Source organism: Salmo trutta, chromosome 15 (assembly GCF_901001165.1).
Source record: "Salmo trutta chromosome 15, fSalTru1.1, whole genome shotgun sequence".
Lineage (NCBI taxonomy): Eukaryota > Metazoa > Chordata > Actinopteri > Salmoniformes > Salmonidae > Salmo > Salmo trutta.
The window spans coordinates 55532989-55553392 of NC_042971.1; the positions used below are offsets into that span (position 1 = coordinate 55532989).

A 20404-nucleotide genomic window follows, 5' to 3' on the forward strand; every position below is an offset into this window, starting at 1 on the left:
TCTGATAGGCTGGAGCACGTCGTCCGGAAGTTGTCGTAATTACTGTGTAAGTCTATGGAAGGGTGTGAGAACCATTAGCCTCCTAGGTTTTGTATTGAAGTCAATGTACCCAGAGGAGGACGGAAACTAGCTGTCATCTGGCTACACCATGGTGCTACCCTACAGAGTGCTGTTGAGGCTACGGTAGACCTTCGTTGCGAAACATTGTTTTAATCAGTTATTTGGTGACATGATTATATTTAGTGTAGTTTAATCTAAAAGGCTAACTTTTTAAATGTTTTACAATTAAAAAAATATATTAAATTCACTGAGGAAGATGGTCCTCCCCTTCCTCCTCTGAGGAGCCTCCATTGGTACATAAAGATGAGAAATACTGACGTTTGATAAAAATGCATTTAAAAAAACGACACAGTACTCTGTCAGTTAGCAAAAGCTTGTCTATGTACAGCTAAGAGTGTGCAGTAGATACACTGTTCGTATAATGATATTATCTCCTCAGGCTAATCTGGATTTCAGAGACCCCATCATGGTCTCCCTAGAGTTTGGTCTGGCTGAGGACACAGGCCCCGTCCTGGATGGAGACTTACCAACGTCACTCAACAAAACGGTAAAATGAACCACAATGCGGCAGATTTAACACACAAGCACACACACACACACCAGTAACTTTTGGCTTTCCATGAATTTTGTATACCTTGGCTTGCTTCCCTCTGTAGCCACTACTGGCCCTACTTGGCTAACAATACGTGTGTGCATGCACACATCTGATTTTCTTACCTAACTTTAGACCTCAGCTATCATATATTGCAACAGTGAATAGGCACTGTGTGAGCAGAGTCAGTAATCAGTACTTTACACACTCATACACTCTGGCTCCTTCCAGCGCTGTAGAGGGTGAATATTCTCTCCAACGGCTGTCTTCCATCCATCACTAGTTCCTATCAGAGGCTCTAAAACACTGACAGCCTGTTATCCAGTTCCAATGGTGCAGCTCCCACACACATAGTTTTAATGAGTTGTTTGGCAAAAGGACAGAGGGAGACAAAACATGTGGCTGGATGTTAACACTGTGGTAGAACAGGATGTTAACACAGTGGTAGAACAGGATGTTAACACAGTGGTAGAACATGATGTTAACACAGTGGTAGAACAGGATTTTAACACAATGGTAGAACAGGATGTTAACACAGTGGTAGAACAGGATGTTAACACCATGATAGAACAGGATGTTAACACCATGGTAGAACGTGATGTTAACACAGTGGTAGAACAGGATTTTAACACAGTGGTAGAACAGGATGTTAACACAGTGGTAGAACAGGATGTTAACACAGTGGTAGAACAGGATGTTACCACCGTGGTAGAACAGGATGTTAACACTGTGGTAGAACAGGATGTTAACACAGTGGTAGAACAGGATGTTAACACAGTGGTAGAACAGGATGTTAACACAGTGATAGAACAGGATGTTAACACAGTGGTAGAACAGGATGTTAACACTGTGGTAGAACGGGATGTTAACACCATGGTAGAACAGGATGATAACACAGTGGTAGAACAGGATGTTAACACAGTGGTAGAACAGGATGTTAACACAGTGGTAGAACAGGATGTTAACACAGTGGTAGAACAGGATGTTAACACAGTGGTAGAACAGGATGTTAACACTGTGGTAGAACAGGATGTTAACACCATGGTAGAACAGGATGTTAACACAGTGGTAGAACAGGATGTCAACACCATGGTAGAACAGGATGTTAACACAGTGGTAGAACAGGATGTTAACACAGTGGTAGAACAGGATGTTAACACCGTGGTAGAACAGGATGTTAACACAGTGGTAGAACAGGATGTTAACACCATGGTAGAACAGGATGTTAACACAGTGGTAGAACAGGATGTTAACACAGTGGTAGAACAGGATGTTAACACAGTGATAGAACAGGATGTTAACACCATGGTAGAACAGGATGTTAACACAGTGGTAGAACAGGATGTTAACACAGTGGTAGAACAGGATGTTAACACCGTGGTAGAACAGGATGTTAACACAGTGGTAGAACAGGATGTTAACACACTGGTAGAACAGGATGTTAACACAGTGGTAGAACAGGATGTTAACACAGTGATAGAACAGGATGTTAACACCATGGTAGAACAGGATGATAACACCATGGTAGAACAGGATGTTAACACTGTGGTAGAACAGGATGTTAACACAGTGGTAGAACAGGATGATAACACAGTGGTAGAACAGGATGATAACACTGTGGTAGAACAGGATGTTAACACCATGGTAGAACAGGATGATAACACAGTGGTAGAACAGGATGTTAACACAGTGGTAGAACAGGATGTTAACACAGTGGTAGAACAGGATGTTAACACAGTGGTAGAACAGGATGTTAACACAGTGGTAGAACAGGATGTTAACACTGTGGTAGAACAGGATGTTAACACTGTGGTAGAACAGGATGTTAACACCATGGTAGAACAGGATGTTAACACAGTGGTAGAACAGGATGTCAACACCATGGTAGAACAGGATGTTAACACAGTGGTAGAACAGGATATTAACACAGTGGTAGAACAGGATGTTAACACCGTGGTAGAACAGGATGTTAACACAGTGGTAGAACAGGATGTTAACACCATGGTAGAACAGGATGATAACACAATTTTAAGAAAATACCTTCAAAAAAAAGTAAGAGGTAAGAATAACAATATTTAAAGAGCAGCAGTAAATAACAATAGCGGGGCTATATACAGGAGGTACCGGTTCAGAGTCAATGTGCGGGGGCACCAGTGTTGAGGTAATTGAGGTAATATGTACATGTAGGTACATGTAAGCAGTTTTCGACTGCTTCATTGATAGAACTGTCTTGTACATGGTCTATTCCATACTGCTTGTAACCATGCACACGTCATTCAGATTCCTTTGGTGGACTGTGGGAGCGATGACAAGTGCATAGCTGACCTATCTCTGAAGGCTGTGCCAAGTATACAAAGGTATTGTTACAAAGATTGTATTCTTTCAATCCATCTAACTGTCATGATTTTATGGCAGTTGCGTGGTAGTTCATTGACTGGTATGTTGCCCTTGTATTGTACTTTAGCGCCCTCTTGTGTTGGTCCAGATGAAGTGTCACAGCATTACAGTAAAATTTGCCCTGCTACAGTAATAACATTACAGTAAAATCTGCCCTGCTAAAGTAATAACATTACAGTAAAATCTGCCCTGGAGCAGTAATAATATTACAGTAAAACCTGCCCTGCTACAGTAATAACTTTCCTATTCTTTCCAGTCTTGTGATCAAAGCCAACAAGGAAAAGTTCCATGTGCTCATTACCATTAGAAACAGTCAAGACAATGCTTACAACACCAAAGTCATGCTCAGCTTTACTGAAAACATAAACTACGTCAAAGTCAAGGTGAGATCCTTCTCTATGTTTGTAGAGCTGTTGTGTAGCTTTGATTTACATTGATTTCTTGGATGTTGGGAATCAGTCCGTCAGTATGGGTTTTGACATTATATGTGATTTCAACCCTTTACTCTGCAGGCCAATGACAAAGTCTGCAGTCTGAATAATACCAAAGTTGAGTGTGCTGTGGGATATCCATTCCTCAAAAGCAATGTAGAGGTAAGACGATTCTTGCAATCACACGTATCTATCCTCGTAGCATTAGACTCACTATGTACTTCATGTTTCATTTTGTGATGAATAGGCCACTGATCGGTTTTGCTTGTTCTCCCTCCAGGAGGTGTTTGAGATCCTGTTTGAAGTCAACCCTGCACACGTCTGGAAAGAAATTCAGATCAACGTAACTGCAACCAGGTACAGTAAGCCATGGTGTTCATTCATTCCTTTTATTTATTTAGCCAGGATAGTCCACACAGTAACAATGGCTAGTGTTTTCTGGGGAGTCCCGAGTTCCATGCTACATCTCAACAATTTAAAATGAATGAGTGAGCAAAGAAGAAATATTGAAATGTCAAAATTCTAATGCAATGACTTTTCTCATTCCTACAGTGACAGTGAGGAATTGAATACCACCCTCCATGACAACTCTGTGAGAATCTCCATCCCTGTGAAGTACGAGGCTGGACTCAGATTCACTGCGTGAGTACAGACAGCAGCAGCTATAACATGTACAGGACATTTTTATTTCCATAAAAAGTACAGGTACAGTATCAGAGTATGACCTTTTTTCAAATCTTTCCATATCCTGTCTCATCTTTCCATTTCCTTTCTCATCTTTCCATATCCTGTCTAATCTTTCCATATCCTGTCTCATCTTTCCATTTCCTGTCTCATCTTTCCATCTCCTTTCTCATCTTTCCATCTCCTTTCTCATCTTTCCATCTCCTGTCTCACCCCTCCATCTCTCCATCCATCATCCCTCTATCCCTCAGTGACAGGCATATGAAGGAGGACCACATCATAGTGAAAGAGGGAGAGCATTACCCCAGCGTCTTCAACCACACCAGTGTGATAGGAGAAGAGGTCAAGATCATCTATACGGTAAGACCCACATACTGTAGACCATAGTAATACCTGCTTAGATAAGGCCAGGGGATAAGAGCAATTCAATTAAATGTATTTATAAAGCCCTTTATACATCAGCAGATGTCACAACGTTCATATACAGAAACCCAGCCTAAAACCCCAAACAGTAAGCAATGCAGATGTAGAAGCATGGTGGCTAGGCAAAACTCCCTAGAAAGGCAGGAACCTAGGAAGAAACCTAGAGAGGAACCAGGCTCTGAGGGGTGGCCAGTGCTTTTCTGGCTGTACTGGGTAGAGAGGAACCAGGCTCTGAGGGGTGGCCAGTGCTTTTCTGGCTGTACTGGGTAGAGAGGAACAAGGTTCTGAGGGATAACCAGTGCTCTTCTGGCTGTACTAGGTAGAGAGGAACCAGGCTCTGAGTGGTGGCTGGTGGAGAGGGTAAGAGTACATGGCCATTAAGGCTAGATCGTTCTTCAAGATGTTCAAACGTTCACAGTGGTTGTAGAGAATGCAACAGGTCAGCACCTCAGGAGTAAATGTCAGTTTGCTCTCTACCGCACCTGACAGCAGGTGTGGTAGAGAGAGAGAGGGTTGAAACAGCAGGTCCGGGATAAGGTAGCAGGTCCGGTGAACAGGTCAGGTTTCCATAACCACAGGCAGAACAGCAGAAACTGGATCAGCAGCATGACCAGGTGGACTGGGGATTGGGACAGCCAGGAGTTGTCAGGCCAGGTAGTCCTGAGGCCTGGTCCAAGGGAAGAGAGAGAGAGTTAGGAGAATTAGAGGGAGCACAATGAAGATCACACAGGGCACCAGATAAGACACAAGAAATTCACCAGATAGGACAGACTGACCCTAGCCCCCCGGCACATAGTCTATTGCAGCATAGATATTGGAGACTGAGACAGGGGGGGTCGGGGGACACTGTGACCCCGTCCGAGAATACCAACCAGGCAGGATATAACCCCACCCACTTTGCCAAATCACAGCCCCCACACCACTAGAGGGATATCAACAGACCACCAACTTACCACAAGGCGGAGTATTGCCCACGAAGATCTCACCCATAACATCAGTGACTCAACCCACTCAAGTCTGGTATAGCAAAAAAAAGCCTGGCAAGATGTGATTCACCCCTCCTAGGGAAAACATGGGAGAGCACTAGCAAGTCAGTGACTCAGTCCCTGTAATAGAGCCCCACAGTGGAGGCATCATAATACCCATAAAACCTAACGGTCAAACAGGGAAATGGTTCCAATCATTTTTTCCACCATTCATTTTTCCCATAGGGGATTTTAGAAACACTTAAAATAAGTGCTGTGTTTCATACTGTGGTACTCTATAGGGTCAGAGGTAGAGAATCACAGTAGAAAGAGGGGAGCTGGCATATTACCTCAATTACCTCGACTAACAGGTTCCCCCGCACATTGACTCTGTACTGGTACCCCCTGTATATAGTCTCGCTATTGTTATTTTACTGTTGCTCTTTAATTACTTGTTCCTTTTATTTCTTATTCTTATTCGTATTTTTTAAACTGCATTGTTGGTTAGTGGCTTGTAAGTAAGCATTTCACTGTAAGGTGGGGCGGCAGGGTAGCCTAGTGGTTAGCATTGGACTAGTAACCGAAAGGTTTCAAGTTCGAATCCCCGAGCTGACAAGGTACTAATCTGTCGTTCTGCCCCTGAACAAGGCAGTTGTTCCTAGGCTGTCATTGAAAATAAGAATTTGTTCTTAACTGACTTGCCTAGTTAAATAAAGGTAAAAAAAAGGTCTACACCTGTTGTATTCGGCACATGTGATTATTACGATTTGATTTGAAAACATTTTCCGCCATCACACACAATTTTGAGGCTTCACCATGTTTAATCGAAATGTACAGCTGTGTGTCGTCTGCATAGCAGGTAAAGTCACCAAGAGGTAGAATATATAGTGAAAACAATAGTGGTCCTAAAACGGAACCTTGAGGAACACCAAAACTTACCATTGATTTGTCAGAAGACGAACCATCCACAAAGATGAACTAATATCTTACTGACAGATGAGATCTAAACCAGGCAAGAACTTGTCTGTGTAGACCAGCCTTTCTTAAAACCTCTTACAGCTCCTTAAGGATAGGGGGCAGTATTGACAATTTCGGGAAAAATATGTGCCCATATTAAACTGCCTCCTACTCAAACTCAGAAGCTAGGATATGCATATTATTAGTAGATTTGGATAGAAAACACTGAAGTTTCTAAAACCGTTTGAATGGTGTCTGTGAGTATAACAGAACTCATATGGCAAGCAAAAACCTGAGAGAAATCCTACCAGAAAGTGGAAATCTGGATGCATGGGCTCTCTTCAAGTCGTTTCCTATTGAATACACGGTGACGTAGTAATAATTGTGCACTTCCTACGGCTTCCACTAGATGTCAACAGTGTTTACAAAGTTGTTTGAAGCGTCTACGATGAACAGAGACCGAATGAGAAGGAGGGGAAGTTGTTGAGGCAGGGGATGACATCACTTCTTGGCGCGCGTTCATGAGAGTGGACCCTCCGTTCCAAAACCTTTTTCAAGACACAGGAACCGTCCGGTTGAAATATTACTGAATCTTCACGTTCTGAAGGCCCTAAAGATTGATGTTTTACAACGTTTGACATGTTTGAACGAACGTAAATACAACTTTTTTTAACTTTTCGTCACGACATCGTCCGAGCGCTTCCTACACTTGGAGTAGCTTACTGGACGCACGAACAACAAGGAGTTATTTGGACATAAATTATGGACTTTATCAAACAAAACAACATTTGTTGTGGACCTGGGATTCCTGGAAGTGCCTTCTGATGAAGATGATCAAAGGTAAGGGAATATTTCTAATGCAATGTATGATTTTAGATGACTCCAAGATGGCAGCTATCTGTATAGCCTAGTGTATTTTTCTGAGCTCAGTACTCAGATTATTGCAGAGTGCTTTCCTCGTGAAGCTTTTTTGAAATCTTTCATAGCGTTTGCATAAAGGAGATGTTCATCTATAATTCTTTGAATGACAGTTTAATTTTGTATTTTTGTAAATTGTGGCGCTGATTCACCGGCAGTATTTGAGGGAAAATATTTTCTGAACGTCACGCGTCGATGTAAAATGCTGTTTTTATATATAAATATGAACTTTATCAAACAAAAAAATGCATGTATTGTGTAACATGACGTCCTAGGAGTGTCATCTGATGAAGATCATCAAAGGTTAGTGCTGCATTTAGCTGTGTTTTGGGTATTTGTGATGCATGCTAGTTGCTTGGAAAATGGCTGTGTGGTTATTTTTGTCGATGTACTCTCCTAACATAATCTAATGTTTTGCTTTCGCTGTAAAGCCTTTTTGAAATCGGACAACGTGGTTCGATTCAGAAGAAGTGTATCTATAAAATGGTGTAAAATAGTCCTGTGTTTGAGAAATAGAAATTATTAGATTTGGTTTTGAATATGGCGCTCTGATTTTTTCGCTGGCTGTTGATCCCGCGAACGGGATCCGAGCGGCAAGAGGTTTTAAAGTATGGGTCGCGACCCAAAGTGGAACCTGTTAATGGTGGGTCGTGATGTGTAAGTGTAAATTTATAATTATTTAATCAATTACTGGAATTGGTATGGCCAAGTGCATCTGCGCTCTCTGTTCAGTGTGCTCTCTGCTTAAGCAGCAGTCTCTGCTCAGTTTGGCTGCTGCGCGAGTGTGAGAGGGAGATCCCCGTGTGCTTCGTGGTTTACCAGATTTTTCTTGAAGATCACTCCGCGACACACATGATGCAGCGCTGTCATTCAGGCAGCAGATGATGCGCTGTCAGCCACTAACTTGTTATTCCCACTCGCCATCACTCACCGCTGTCATCAAATGGACTCATGCTAGCCACAAGGTCTGACTGTGCTCAATTGTCATGAAACGCATATACAGCGATGAGTTTCTCTCTCTTTCATACAAACTTAAAACGAGGAGTGCCCACAGTGTGTTTTGTGTGTGTGGAAGTGCTTCGTAATGTGTCTCTCATAACGAACAAATTAATAAAACAACACGTCCTGACCAAACATCCACAGCATGATGGTAAACCCAGGGAGTTCTTTCAGAACAGGGCAGAATGCTTCAGGAAACAGTGTTTCGACAGTGGAAAAGTCAGCTAGCAAGACATTGTTGTCATTTTATAACAGATGATAATAAGCAGAAATAAGGGAGTACTAACTAACTCTCATAGTAGTAGATGTGAGTTTCTCTTTCAAACAATCCCCTGGCCTTGTACACAGCTAATAGCTAACATTTGCCAAAGCGAGCTAGCTACTGATAGCGCAACCCTAGTAACAGTACAGATGAAGAAATATGAACAATGATCAGGCCTACTGTACATCTTACTGTAGAAATGATCAGGCCTACTGTACATCTTACTGTAGAAATGATCAGGCCTACTGTACATCTTACTGTAGAAATGATCAGGCCTACTGTACATCTTACTGTAGTAATGATCAGGCCTACTGTACATCTTACTGTAGAAATGATCAGGCCTACTGTACATCTTACTGTAGAAATGATCAGGCCTACTGTACATCTCACTGTAGAAATGATCAGGCCTACTGTACATCTTACTGTAGAAATGATCAGGCCTACTGTACATCTTACTGTAGAAATGATCAGGCCTACTGTACATCTCACTGTAGAAATGATCAGGCCTACTGTACATCTCACTGTAGAAATGATCAGGCCTACTGTACATCTTACTGTAGAAATGATCAGGCCTACTGTACATCTTACTGTAGAAATTATCAGGCCTACTGTACATCTCACTGTAGAAATGATCAGGCCTACTGTACATCTTACTGTAGAAATGATCAGGCCTACTGTACATCTTACTGTAGAAATGATCAGGCCTACTGTACATCTTACTGTAGAAATGATCAGGCCTACTGTACATCTTACTGTAGAAATTATCATTGAAAACTAGTCTAGGTTGGAACTGTTGCTGTTAAAATACAATAATAATTGTTATTCTTAACTGGAATAAACTGATTGAAGCAAGATGCTTTTTGAGGCAAACACACTCACACAGTTCTGGGTTGTTCATCTACAGCAGGAAGTGGTCTCCTGCCTGACTGAGAAAGCAGTAGATGTTCTGATCCAGTTTGGCACCACATACCTATGTCAGTCAGGGTTCTCAACACTGACATACTTAAAAAAACAAGTACAGAAACAGTTTCAAGGCTGAGCATAACCTCAGTGTTGTACTGTCAAAAACGGAGCCCAGAATAGACATGCTCTCATTAGGACTGTGTGTATGTGTGTGTTTTCTGGTCTACATCTGTGTGATGTGATCAATCTGTTTATTACAGTTCAGAATAAAAAAATATGTATTGTATTTTAACAGCAACAGTTCCAACCTTGACTTTCTTTCAACAATAATTTATACAGTAAGATGTACAGTAGGCCTGATCATTTCTACAGTAACATGAACAGTAGGCCTGATCATTTCTACAGTAAGATGTACAGTAGGCCTGATCATTTCTACAGTAAGATGTACAGTAGGCCTGATCATTTCTACAGTAAGATATACAGTAGGCCTGATCATTTTTATTCTGTACTGTTACTTAGGGTTGAACTATCAAAAAGCCTGTGTGTGTTCTGTTATACATCTGTGTGATGTGATCAGTCCGTTTATTCCAGTTCAGAATGAAAATGATTTATTGTATTTTAACAGCAACAGTTCCAACCTAGACAGATATGTAAGTGTTTTTAATGGGGGAAAATAGACATTAATAGATATTTATATGGATATTTTTTTTTCATTGTTATTTATTTTTGTCTATATTGCATTTGCTTTAGGCATAAGGGCAATGAAATGTACGATATTTATGTATAGTTTTTCTAAGCTTGGGTCCCAGGAAAACACTGAATTTCTCATTTGGGTCCCAGGCTAAAAAAGTTTAAGAACCCCTGGTATAGACCAATTTGGGTTTCCAATCTTTCCAAAAGAATGTGGTGATCGATGGTGTGAAAAGTGGCACTATGTTCTAGGAGCACAAGGACCGATGCAGAGCCTTAGTCTGACACCATTAAAAGGTAATTCACCACCTTCACAAGTGCAGTCTCAGTACTATGATGGAATCTAAAACCAGACTGGAGCATTTTTTATACATTATTTGTCTTCAGGAAGGCAGTGAGTTGCTGAGCAACAACTTTAAAAAAAACAATAATAGAAGAATGGGAGATTCAATATAGGCAGAGTAAAAAAAAAAAAATCCAGGTCAAGGTTCGGCTTTTTCAGGAGAGGCTTTACTACTGCCGCGTTTAGTGAGTTTGGTACACATTCAGAGGATAGGGAGCCGTTTATTATGTTCTACATTGGAGGTCCAAGTACAAGAAGTAGCTATTTCAGTAGTTTAGCTGGAAACGTGTCCAGTAGCCAGCTGGAAGGTTTAGAGGCCATGACTATTTTCATGAATGTGACGAGAGATACAGGATACAAAACCTTTGATCCTTGGTCTTGGCAGTTCTGTGGAGACTCAGGAAAACTGAGTTTTGGGGAAATATGCATATTCAAAGAATTTGCTTTCTAATTATCATGAACGATCGAAAAAGTTAATGAATTCATCACTGCTGAACTGAAGGCCATCCTCACTTGGGGAATGCTTATTTTTAGTTACCTTTGCGACTGTATCAAAAATAAATGTTTGATTATTATTGTAAAGTGGTTGTTCCACTGGATATCTTAAGGTGAATGAACCAATTTGTAAGTCGCTCTGGATAAGAGTGTCTGCTAAATGACGTAAATGTAATTATTTTTACTCTCCTCAATCAGGTTGGAAAAGTAGGCTGATTCAGCAGCAGTGAGGGCTGTGGACTTCTCCATGTGAATATTGAAGTTACCAAAAATGTGAATATTATCTGCCATGACTACGAGGTCCAATAGGAAATCAGGGAACTCAGTATACAGCCCAGGAGGACCGTAAACAGTAGCTATTAAAAGTGACTGAGTAGGCTGCAATTAACTGATTATATACCCAAAGTAAGACACTTATTCTAAGTTGCCAAAGCTAAAAAAAAACAACATGTGGTTACATTTTGACTGAAAGACCTGTGACTTCCTGTCTCTCTCTCTGGTCTCCAGGTTAAAAAGGATGTGGATATGGAGACTCCTCCTCTAAAGCTGAGGGTGATGTACCCGTACCTATCACCTAGAGAGAACATCCTGCTATACCTGACACATGTCACCTCCTCACAGGTAAGGCTTCTCTACTGTGTACTGTACCATAGAGGTAGACTACCAGTATCCTCTGCACATGGTTCTCTACCAGTCAACAGACAATCACACGGTGAAGCCAAACACTCTGCAGAACTGTGGTGGTGTGGATCAAGTTGATCCAAATGTGATTGATTGATAATTGATTGATGGATCTTTTCTCTCTCCCACAGGATGTGAGATGTCACGTCAGGGACCTGATTAACCCTTTAAAGATCAACAACAACAACACGCACACCATCAATCCTAAAAAAGAGACCCTCAGTGTCTTCCTGGTGGTGAGTCAACACTACTGTGTGTGAGTATGAGTGTGAGTATGAGTGTGTTTGTGTACGTGAGTGTGTGAGAGTCTCACAGTGTGTGTACTCTCCTTTGCAGGGCTGTAAGGACCACCCGTGTAAGTCATTTATCTGCTCCATCCCTCATGTCAACAACAGTCAGGTCAATGTTACCTTCAGGGTGTGGAAGCCCACCTTTATTAAAGTGAGTACAGTGAAGTGTCACTTATTCATTCATTGTTTTTGATTGATTGATTGATTGATACATTTATTCATTGACAAATGTATTGGTATATTGAGTGATGAATTGAATTGCTCTTCGCTCCACAGGCAGAGTTCTCCAGCCTTCATATGATTGTTAATGCCACTCTGGAGAACCTGAACACTGATCTCTTCGTGTTGAGTGCCACCAATTACGCCAGAGATGTGAGTGCAATTATCTATTCATTTTCATGTGATCAGCTGCATTTACACAGGCAGCACAATTTTGATCTTCTGCCCAATTATTGGTCTTTAGACCAATCAGAAGAGATTTTTTGCTAATAATTGGGCAAAATATCAAAATTGGGCTGCCTGTGTAAACGCAGCATTTATGTGTTTGCTTTTTGTCCTTTGCTTGTTTTAACACTGTTGTTTCCATCCAGGTGAAGATCCAGGTCTCTAAGGAGGCTTTGGGAGGTATACCACTGTGGATCATTATAGTCAGTATCCTAATAGGACTGCTGATTCTGGCACTTGTCATCTTCGCTCTATGGAAGGTATGTGTGTGTTCACAACCTTCTGTCTGCTTGTGTCTGTTAGGGAACTTATAATCGATTATACATTTTATCTTCCCAAATAGAACAATAATAATAATAATAATTATTATTAATAATAATAATAATACTTTGGTGGGTGCTTATATTTGGCCTATCTCACACGTGTACAAGTGTGTATTATATGCATGTGTGAATTGGAAATGTGTTTTTTGCATATCTCAACTCTCCCTGAGACACCCTTGGAGAGTAGGGTCAAGGCTTGTGTTATAGAGAGGCTCAACATGGTGTGATCATGTGTGAAATGCACTTTTAAATCTATTCAACTTGAACTTAAACTTCAGACTTGAGTTTGGATGTGAATTCTGGATTATGTTGTGTTCACTGTTGTCTTCTCTGCTCCATCAGGCTGGATTTTTCAAGAGAAAATCCATAGAGGACATGGAGAACGAGGACATGAAGGATTAATCCTTCCACCACCATACAGATGTGCCCCACTGTCTTCAGGTCTGTCTTCAGGTCTTTTTTCAGGTCTGTCTTCAGGTCTGTCTTTGTCTTCAGGTCTGTCTTCAGGTCTGTCTTCAGGTCTGTCTTCAGGTCTGTCTTCAGGTCTGTCTTCAGGTCTGTCTTCAGGTCTGTCTTCAGGTCTGTCTTCAGGTCTGTCTTCAGGTCTGTCAGAGGAGATACCATAGGAAATACCCCATCAACCAATTCACCTGAACACCATCAGGTCAGAAGAAAAGTCAGTCTATTTATGGCTATGCAACAACCATTCACCTGAATGTGATGTGGCCCATCTACCAGCCTTAAAACCCTGGTCTGGTTCAGTGGATACAGAGGCCTGGGGAAACATTGAACTTGTACAGTACACTTTGTTCTTCCATCTATTCAATGTGGGTACCAAGACCTGGACCTAAAAGACCTATGCTAGAAGGGAAATCAGAAGACCGTAAGGAAAATATCACCCTGACCCAGACCTGATCATATGCAGCCACACCAGCTTTATACAACAGGACAAAACGTTCTCAGGTTCACTTACAGCGTCAACATCCCAATGACACTAAAAACGCCTCAGATTACACTATGGCATTACACCAAAGTTGTCCAAATGTCCAAGGCACTCTGCAATGGATTAGAATTCTGTGTTATAGTTTTTGATATTTTTTACGAATATACTGTAAATCTATACCATGTACTGTATTTATTTTTGTTTGGTATATATTGATAGGTGTTATTACCTGTATTTTGACACATTCATCGTCTTCTAAGCATAATGTTTTTGGAACACTGATATTTTCACGAGTGTTTTTCTAGTCTTTACAAGCGCAATCTGTAAAAAAATGTTGTTTTTTTTAACAAAAGTGTTCCCTTGAATATTGAAGGGCTCTATGCAAATGTACCCTCCCCAAATATATATTCAGTATAAAAGAAGAGGAGGAATAGATGCATTTGCTATTGACATAAATACAACGGTTTTAATCTAGTTTTTGTTTCATTTTGTTACCACATAGGGGCAGAGAATTTACAGATTTCTCCTTTACAGTATTAGGAAAACCTTTGATTGTCCTGTAAATGTAATGTAAAGCTTGTACATAAAGTTATATTTGCAATAATTCCTATAATGTAAGATCAAGTTAAGTCCAGCATGTATCACCAAGGCCCTATATATCAGTAATAGAGATAAAATAAGTCATTTGCTACTACATTTCTCAGGTATTACTTATGATAGTATGTTGATAGTATGGTGATAGTATGGTGATAGTAGGGGGATAATTTGATGATAGAATGATGATAGTATGGAGATAGTATGGGGATAGTATGGCGATAGTATGGGGATAGTATGGGGATAGAATGACGATAGTATGGAGATAGTATGGGGATAGTATGGCGATAGTATGGGGATAGTATGGCGATAGTATGGGGATAGTATGGAGATAGTATGGGGATAGTATGGAGATAGTATGGGGATAGTATGGCGATAGTATGGGGATAGTATGGAGATAGTATGGGGATAGTATGGAGATAGTATGGGGATAGTATGGAGATAGTATGGAGATAGTATGGGGATAGTATGGGGATAGTATGGAGATAGTATGGGGATAGTATGGAGATAGTATGGGGATAGTATGGAGATAGTATGGGGATAGTATGGAGATAGTATGGGGATAGTATGGAGATAGTATGGCGATAGTATGGGGATAGTATGGAGATAGTATGGGGATAGTATGGAGATAGTATGGGGATAGTATGGAGATAGTATGGGGATAGTATGGGGATAGTATGGAGATAGTATGGGGATAGTATGGAGATAGTATGGGGATAGAATGACGATAGTATGGGCATAGTATGGGGATAATTTGATGATAGAATGATGATAGTATGGGGATAGTATGGTGATAGTATGAATTAGATAAAACAAACAAATTGTGTATTTTTAAATAAAATACTATTTAAAAAATATGAAAATATGTAAATATTGGTCTTATATTTTGATAAAAATTGAAATGTTTGATAAATGTGTTTTGGAACTCGATGCATTTTGCATCCATTCGCTAGATGTTATTTTTTTTACTCATCTTTCTTTCTTTTCTGTCTTTTGTTTTTGGGCGAGAGTGATTTCGTGAGGTAGCCTACAGTCACATAAAGTAATCCAAAAAGTATCTCAGCGGAGTGTAACTTGATTCCTGATGTTCAAACCTGTCAGTACCACAAAACAAAGAGATGTTTGTCTCAGAGAAGGTCAAACTCTGGAAACTAGGCCATTGAATGTTACACACAGTAGGTGATTTGGTCTGATATGCCTAAAGCCCTGTAGTCTCTGTTATGGCCGGAGCGGTAGCGACTGTCATGATTGTGAGTAGAAATGTTTTATTTATGCATTGTTTCCTCTTTCTCTATACCTACATTCCTATGCATATTTACATATTTTGCACAGGCAGTCCGGTGTAACCCGTGACTTTTTATTGTATATAGGAGACACTCATCAGCTCACCCATTACTGTTGAAAGCACATGTAATAACTGAATAAATATCTGTAAAATGTGTAAGATAACCTTAACACGGTGATCCTCCATACTGTCCCCTTCTGGAGAGCTTGTCACAGCTCAGCAGTGATAGTCAGCTGATCAAGGCTTTGAAGATTTGATTACTGATTAGTTAAATTGGAACCCAGAACCAAATATTGTGTGCTGACCAGCTACACAACTTGACATGTATTATAATTTATCTTCATGTGTTAACAGTCTGTCACAGGATTTTGTTTGTTGTATCAGGTGTGATGGCACATGTGGGACAAAAACCTACTGTACTTTGACTCTCCAGGAGCAGGTTTGAGAGAGAGAGAGAGAGCGAGAGAGAGAGAGAGAGAGAGCGAGAGAGAGAGAGAGAGAGCGAGAGAGAGAGCGAGAGAGAGAGAGCGAGAGACCAGAGAGAGAGACCGGAGAGGGTTAGGGACTGCTTCAGACTGATGTACTCCAGTCATACACACTGCTGTGAACTGTTAGTTTAATACACTGATTTGTCATACTGTATGTACTCTGATCAGCACAGATTTGAAAGCATTGCACAAGCTGTTAAGGATCTTATGCCAAAAAATAAATATATATTATTTTTTTAATTAATACATGTTGGACATCAATGGCCATAGCACTGGATAAGTATTGTGGTATAGCAGGTGTGTGTGTGTGTGTGCGCGTGTGTGTGCGTGTGTGATAATTGTATGCTAGGAAGTCATAAGTTCTTTCCCTCTGCAGGGCAGGCAGCAGGTGAGCTGTTTTTCTGCAGATAGGTTGCTCATGCGTTTGGGATTACTGTACACTAGTTGATCCTTTCATCTGGATCCTGTTCAGTCAGCGGGCAGTCTGGGCCCTGCAGGCATACTGACCCCATTATACAGACGCGGTTCATTGTTTCTGACTGAGAGCTGAGAGAAAAGGGGTAAGACAGCTTCCAGTATGATTCTGCATCTGGTATCTGCCTTTCTTTGTAGGTGTCTGTGCCTACAGAACAATAACACAAAACATGAACCTAGACAGGCAGGAAGACATGCAGAAAGACGCACACCTACAGTTTGGGTTAATGATTCATGACAATGCTAATGTTAAACCCATGGATATCATTGGGAATCTGTGGTGTGTGTGTGTGTGTGTGTGTGAGAGACACAGAGAGATTTCATTGTTTTTTTCCCTTTTGTTTATTGTCTATTTTACTTGCTTTCTCAATTTAAACATGTTTCCCATGCCAATAAAGCCCTTTGAGAGAGGGACAGAGACACACAGAGAGACACACAGAGACACACACAGAGAGAGAGAGGGAGAGAGAGGGACAGAGACACACAGAGACACACACAGAGAGAGAGAGGGAGAGAGAGGGACAGAGACACACAGAGACACACACAGAGAGAGAGAGGGAGAGAGAGGGAGAGAGACACACAGAGAGACACACAGAGACACACACAGAGAGAGAGAGGGAGAGAGAGGGACAGAGACACACAGAGACACACACAGAGAGAGAGAGGGAGAGAGAGTGTGCCATCACAGCAGCAAGATTTGTGACCTGTTGCCACAAGAAACGGTCAACCAGTGAAGAACAAACACCATTGTAAATACAACCCATATTTATGTTTATTTATTTTTTCCTTTTGTACTTTAACCATTTGCACATCGTTACAACACCGTATATATACATAATATGACTTTTGAAATGTTGTGGTTAAGTGGCAATAATAAAGTGACTAGTGATCCATTTATTAGAGTGGCCAATGATTTCAAGTCTGTATGTAGGCAGCAGCCTCTCTGTGTTAGTGATGGCTGTTTAACAGTCTGATGGCCTTGAGATAGAAGCTGTTTTTCAGTCTCTCGGTCCCCGCTTTGATGCACCTGTACTGACCTCACCTTCTGGATGGTAGCGGGGTGAACAGGCAGTGGCTCGGGTGGTTGTTGTCCTTGATGATCTTTTTGGCCTTCATGTGACATCGGGTGCTATAGGTGTCCAAACACCTTCTGAGGTTGAAGAGATGCCTTCTTCACCACACTGTCCAAACAGGTTGGGAGAAATATAAAAATGTGGATCTACTACCTGACCGAATAGTTGGAGACTTTTAGAGAGAGGTTTATAGGAAATGGTGTGTGTGTAATCTTCAGGGATGTAACTATAAGGGACTGGGGTCAGGCAGGGGTGGGTGTGTCGGTAACAAATAGTCCCAAGAGTCACCTGTCAAACTGAAATGCAGTATATCATTCCCTGGAAACATATACAGTTAACATTTGTATGGACACAGACGTAATGTCAATACTACATCAGACAAGTTACTACAACATAATGAGTCATGGGTCACCATTCATACCATTTGGTTTATCACTGTATTGTTGAGTGTACAGAACTGTGTTATCTTGAATGGATGAGTATAAAGAAGTTAAAGGGCCACTTCCTGTCTGTGTAGATAACAGTAAATGGTTCCAGCCACTTCCTGTCTGTGTAGATAACAGTAAATGGTTCCAGCCACTTCCTGTCTGTGTAGATAACAGTAAATGGTTCCAGACACTTCCTGTCTGTGTAGATAACAGTAAATGGTTCCAGCCACTTCCTGTCTGTGTAGATAACAGTAAATGGTTCCAGCCACTTCCTGTCTGTGTAGATAACAGTAAATGGTTCCAGACACTTCCTGTCTGTGTAGATAACAGTAAATGGTTCCAGCCACTTCCTGTCTGTGTAGATAACAGTAAATGGTTCCAGCCACTTCCTGTCTGTGTAGATAACAGTAAATGGTTCCAGACATAGTAGTTCACTCATACCTCCCCACCTCCCCTAGTGTGGCTGTAAAGGTGCAGTGGTGTTATCCAGTCATCATGTCATCATCAGCCACAGTCCACACACACACACACACACACACACACACACACACACACACACACACACACACACACACACACACACACACACACACACACACACACACACACACACACACACACACACACACACACACACACACACACACACAGCAGGACAATAACCTAAAACACAAGGCCAAATATACACCGGAGTTGCTTACCAAGACGACATTGAATGTTCCTGAGTGGACTAGTTACAGTTTTGACTTAAAATCGTCTTGAAAGTCTACAGCAAGACTTGAAGAATTTTTTTAATAATAATAATATGAAAATACTGTACAGTCCAGGTGTGCAAAGCTCTTAGAGACTTACTCAGGCAGACTGTTGTAAAAATCACTGCCAAAGGTGATTCTAACATGTATTGACTCAGGGGTGTGAATACTTATGTAAATTTCATTTCTAAGCAATAAAAAACTGTAAAAACACCAGGAAATCAGTGATTTTAATTTTATACAAATCATATACAAATACAAACAAGGTTTGAAATGATTACGTTTTAGTCAAATATTATATATATTTGTGATTCTTGAGTTCAATTTGCAGTCTACAAATTGTTCCTGACCGACCATCTGTTCAAGAACAAATCGGCCTGCGGTTGGATCTTGTTGATGCTCCTGCTTTAGGCTATACTGGATTGAAGAGAATTACATCATAGGCGCCTTTTCACTCAGACAAGTCAATATTAAGGATATTAAAATGGGCTTGGTGAAGTTGGTGGCATTCTCTCCATATAAAAGCTCATGTTAAAAATCAACGTGGATTATTTTAGTCCTGCATGTGTATACATGAACAATGGGGAAGATACATTGAAAAGGAAGTAACTACAATGCACGGAAAATATATATTTTAATTACAGAACTCCTGCAAGTCAGCCAATGTTGTGTAATAATTGAACTGTCGCAGCACGAACATATTTGAGACGATAACACTACAGTACAGTGTATTACCTTGCAAGGTCAAAACCAACCAGATGTCGCAATCATTGAGCTATAGCCTTCGCTCCTCGGAAGAGCACTGCTACTGTGGGCCAGGTAGTGCGCTGTGACGTAGGTACACCCACTCCCTATCGGTCCTCACTATCTACAGTCCCGAGCGCCCGGTCCTGAATTTACCAACCGTGAGAAGTCCGCTGAAGTTACGAACCGGGACTTGAAGAGGCGCCCGCTTTCATCACCTACTTTTTACTCTTGCAACAATGGAGTTTAATCCAAAGAGGACTGTTTTAACGCTGATTTTCATCCAATGTAAGTACTTTTTTGCACATTCCGTATGAGATTATAAAACGTTATTTTGCATGGAGCGAGCGTCAAGTGCCACAGATATCCCAAGTGCGTGATCTACTTACTAATCAACACTATGAGCCATTGACTTCATATTAGGCTACTTGGCCCTCTGTGGAAAGTGTAACAGTGTTGAATGGCTCCTCTGAGATAACTGGCCACAAGACAATGTTGTTTCAATCTGTCAGTGACATTCTGAATTACGTCTGCCTTCCATGTCTTTGAAAACATCATGTCAGTATAGATGAAGCTGGAGGGGCAGCAAAATATCTTCATTATCATGGATATCAGGAATCAAATACTGTATTTGGAGTACATTGGATTCTTTATTTTATTTCTGACCATTTATCTGCTAGAAAGAGCACGTTTTCTACAGTCTGTGTTGGGAAAGCAGGTTAGGTCAGGTTCTATTGTATCTTTGTATGTGTTGTCAGGTCAGAGC

The 20404-nt window shown here is 41.0% G+C and overlaps 2 protein-coding genes across 5 annotated transcripts in view; both read left to right on the plus strand.

Moving 5' to 3' along the window:
- LOC115149385 (integrin alpha-1-like) overlaps positions 1-14270 on the plus strand; it is an 83114-nt gene extending 68844 nt beyond the window's left edge. For 2 of the 4 annotated variants that reach the window (XM_029692209.1, XM_029692210.1), the window contains exons 18-30: positions 500-607; positions 2933-3009; positions 3306-3432; positions 3562-3642; positions 3761-3837; positions 4033-4122; positions 4416-4524; positions 11627-11740; positions 11932-12036; positions 12137-12241; positions 12367-12462; positions 12681-12794; positions 13200-14270. In XM_029692209.1, the coding sequence (XP_029548069.1) occupies positions 500-607; positions 2933-3009; positions 3306-3432; positions 3562-3642; positions 3761-3837; positions 4033-4122; positions 4416-4524; positions 11627-11740; positions 11932-12036; positions 12137-12241; positions 12367-12462; positions 12681-12794; positions 13200-13259 (1263 nt within the window). In that variant the 3' untranslated portion in view covers positions 13260-14270. The remainder of the gene's footprint in view (positions 1-499; positions 608-2932; positions 3010-3305; positions 3433-3561; positions 3643-3760; positions 3838-4032; positions 4123-4415; positions 4525-11626; positions 11741-11931; positions 12037-12136; positions 12242-12366; positions 12463-12680; positions 12795-13199) is intronic. The other 2 variants (XR_003866857.1, XM_029692211.1) reach the window with 2 other exon arrangements.
- Positions 14271-19566: 5296 nt separating this feature from the next.
- Positions 19567-20404, plus strand: part of LOC115149386 (integrin alpha-2) — a 38001-nt gene continuing 37163 nt past the window's right edge. The window contains exon 1 of the mRNA XM_029692212.1: positions 19567-19926. Within this exon, the coding sequence (XP_029548072.1) occupies positions 19878-19926 (49 nt within the window). The 5' untranslated portion in view covers positions 19567-19877. The remainder of the gene's footprint in view (positions 19927-20404) is intronic.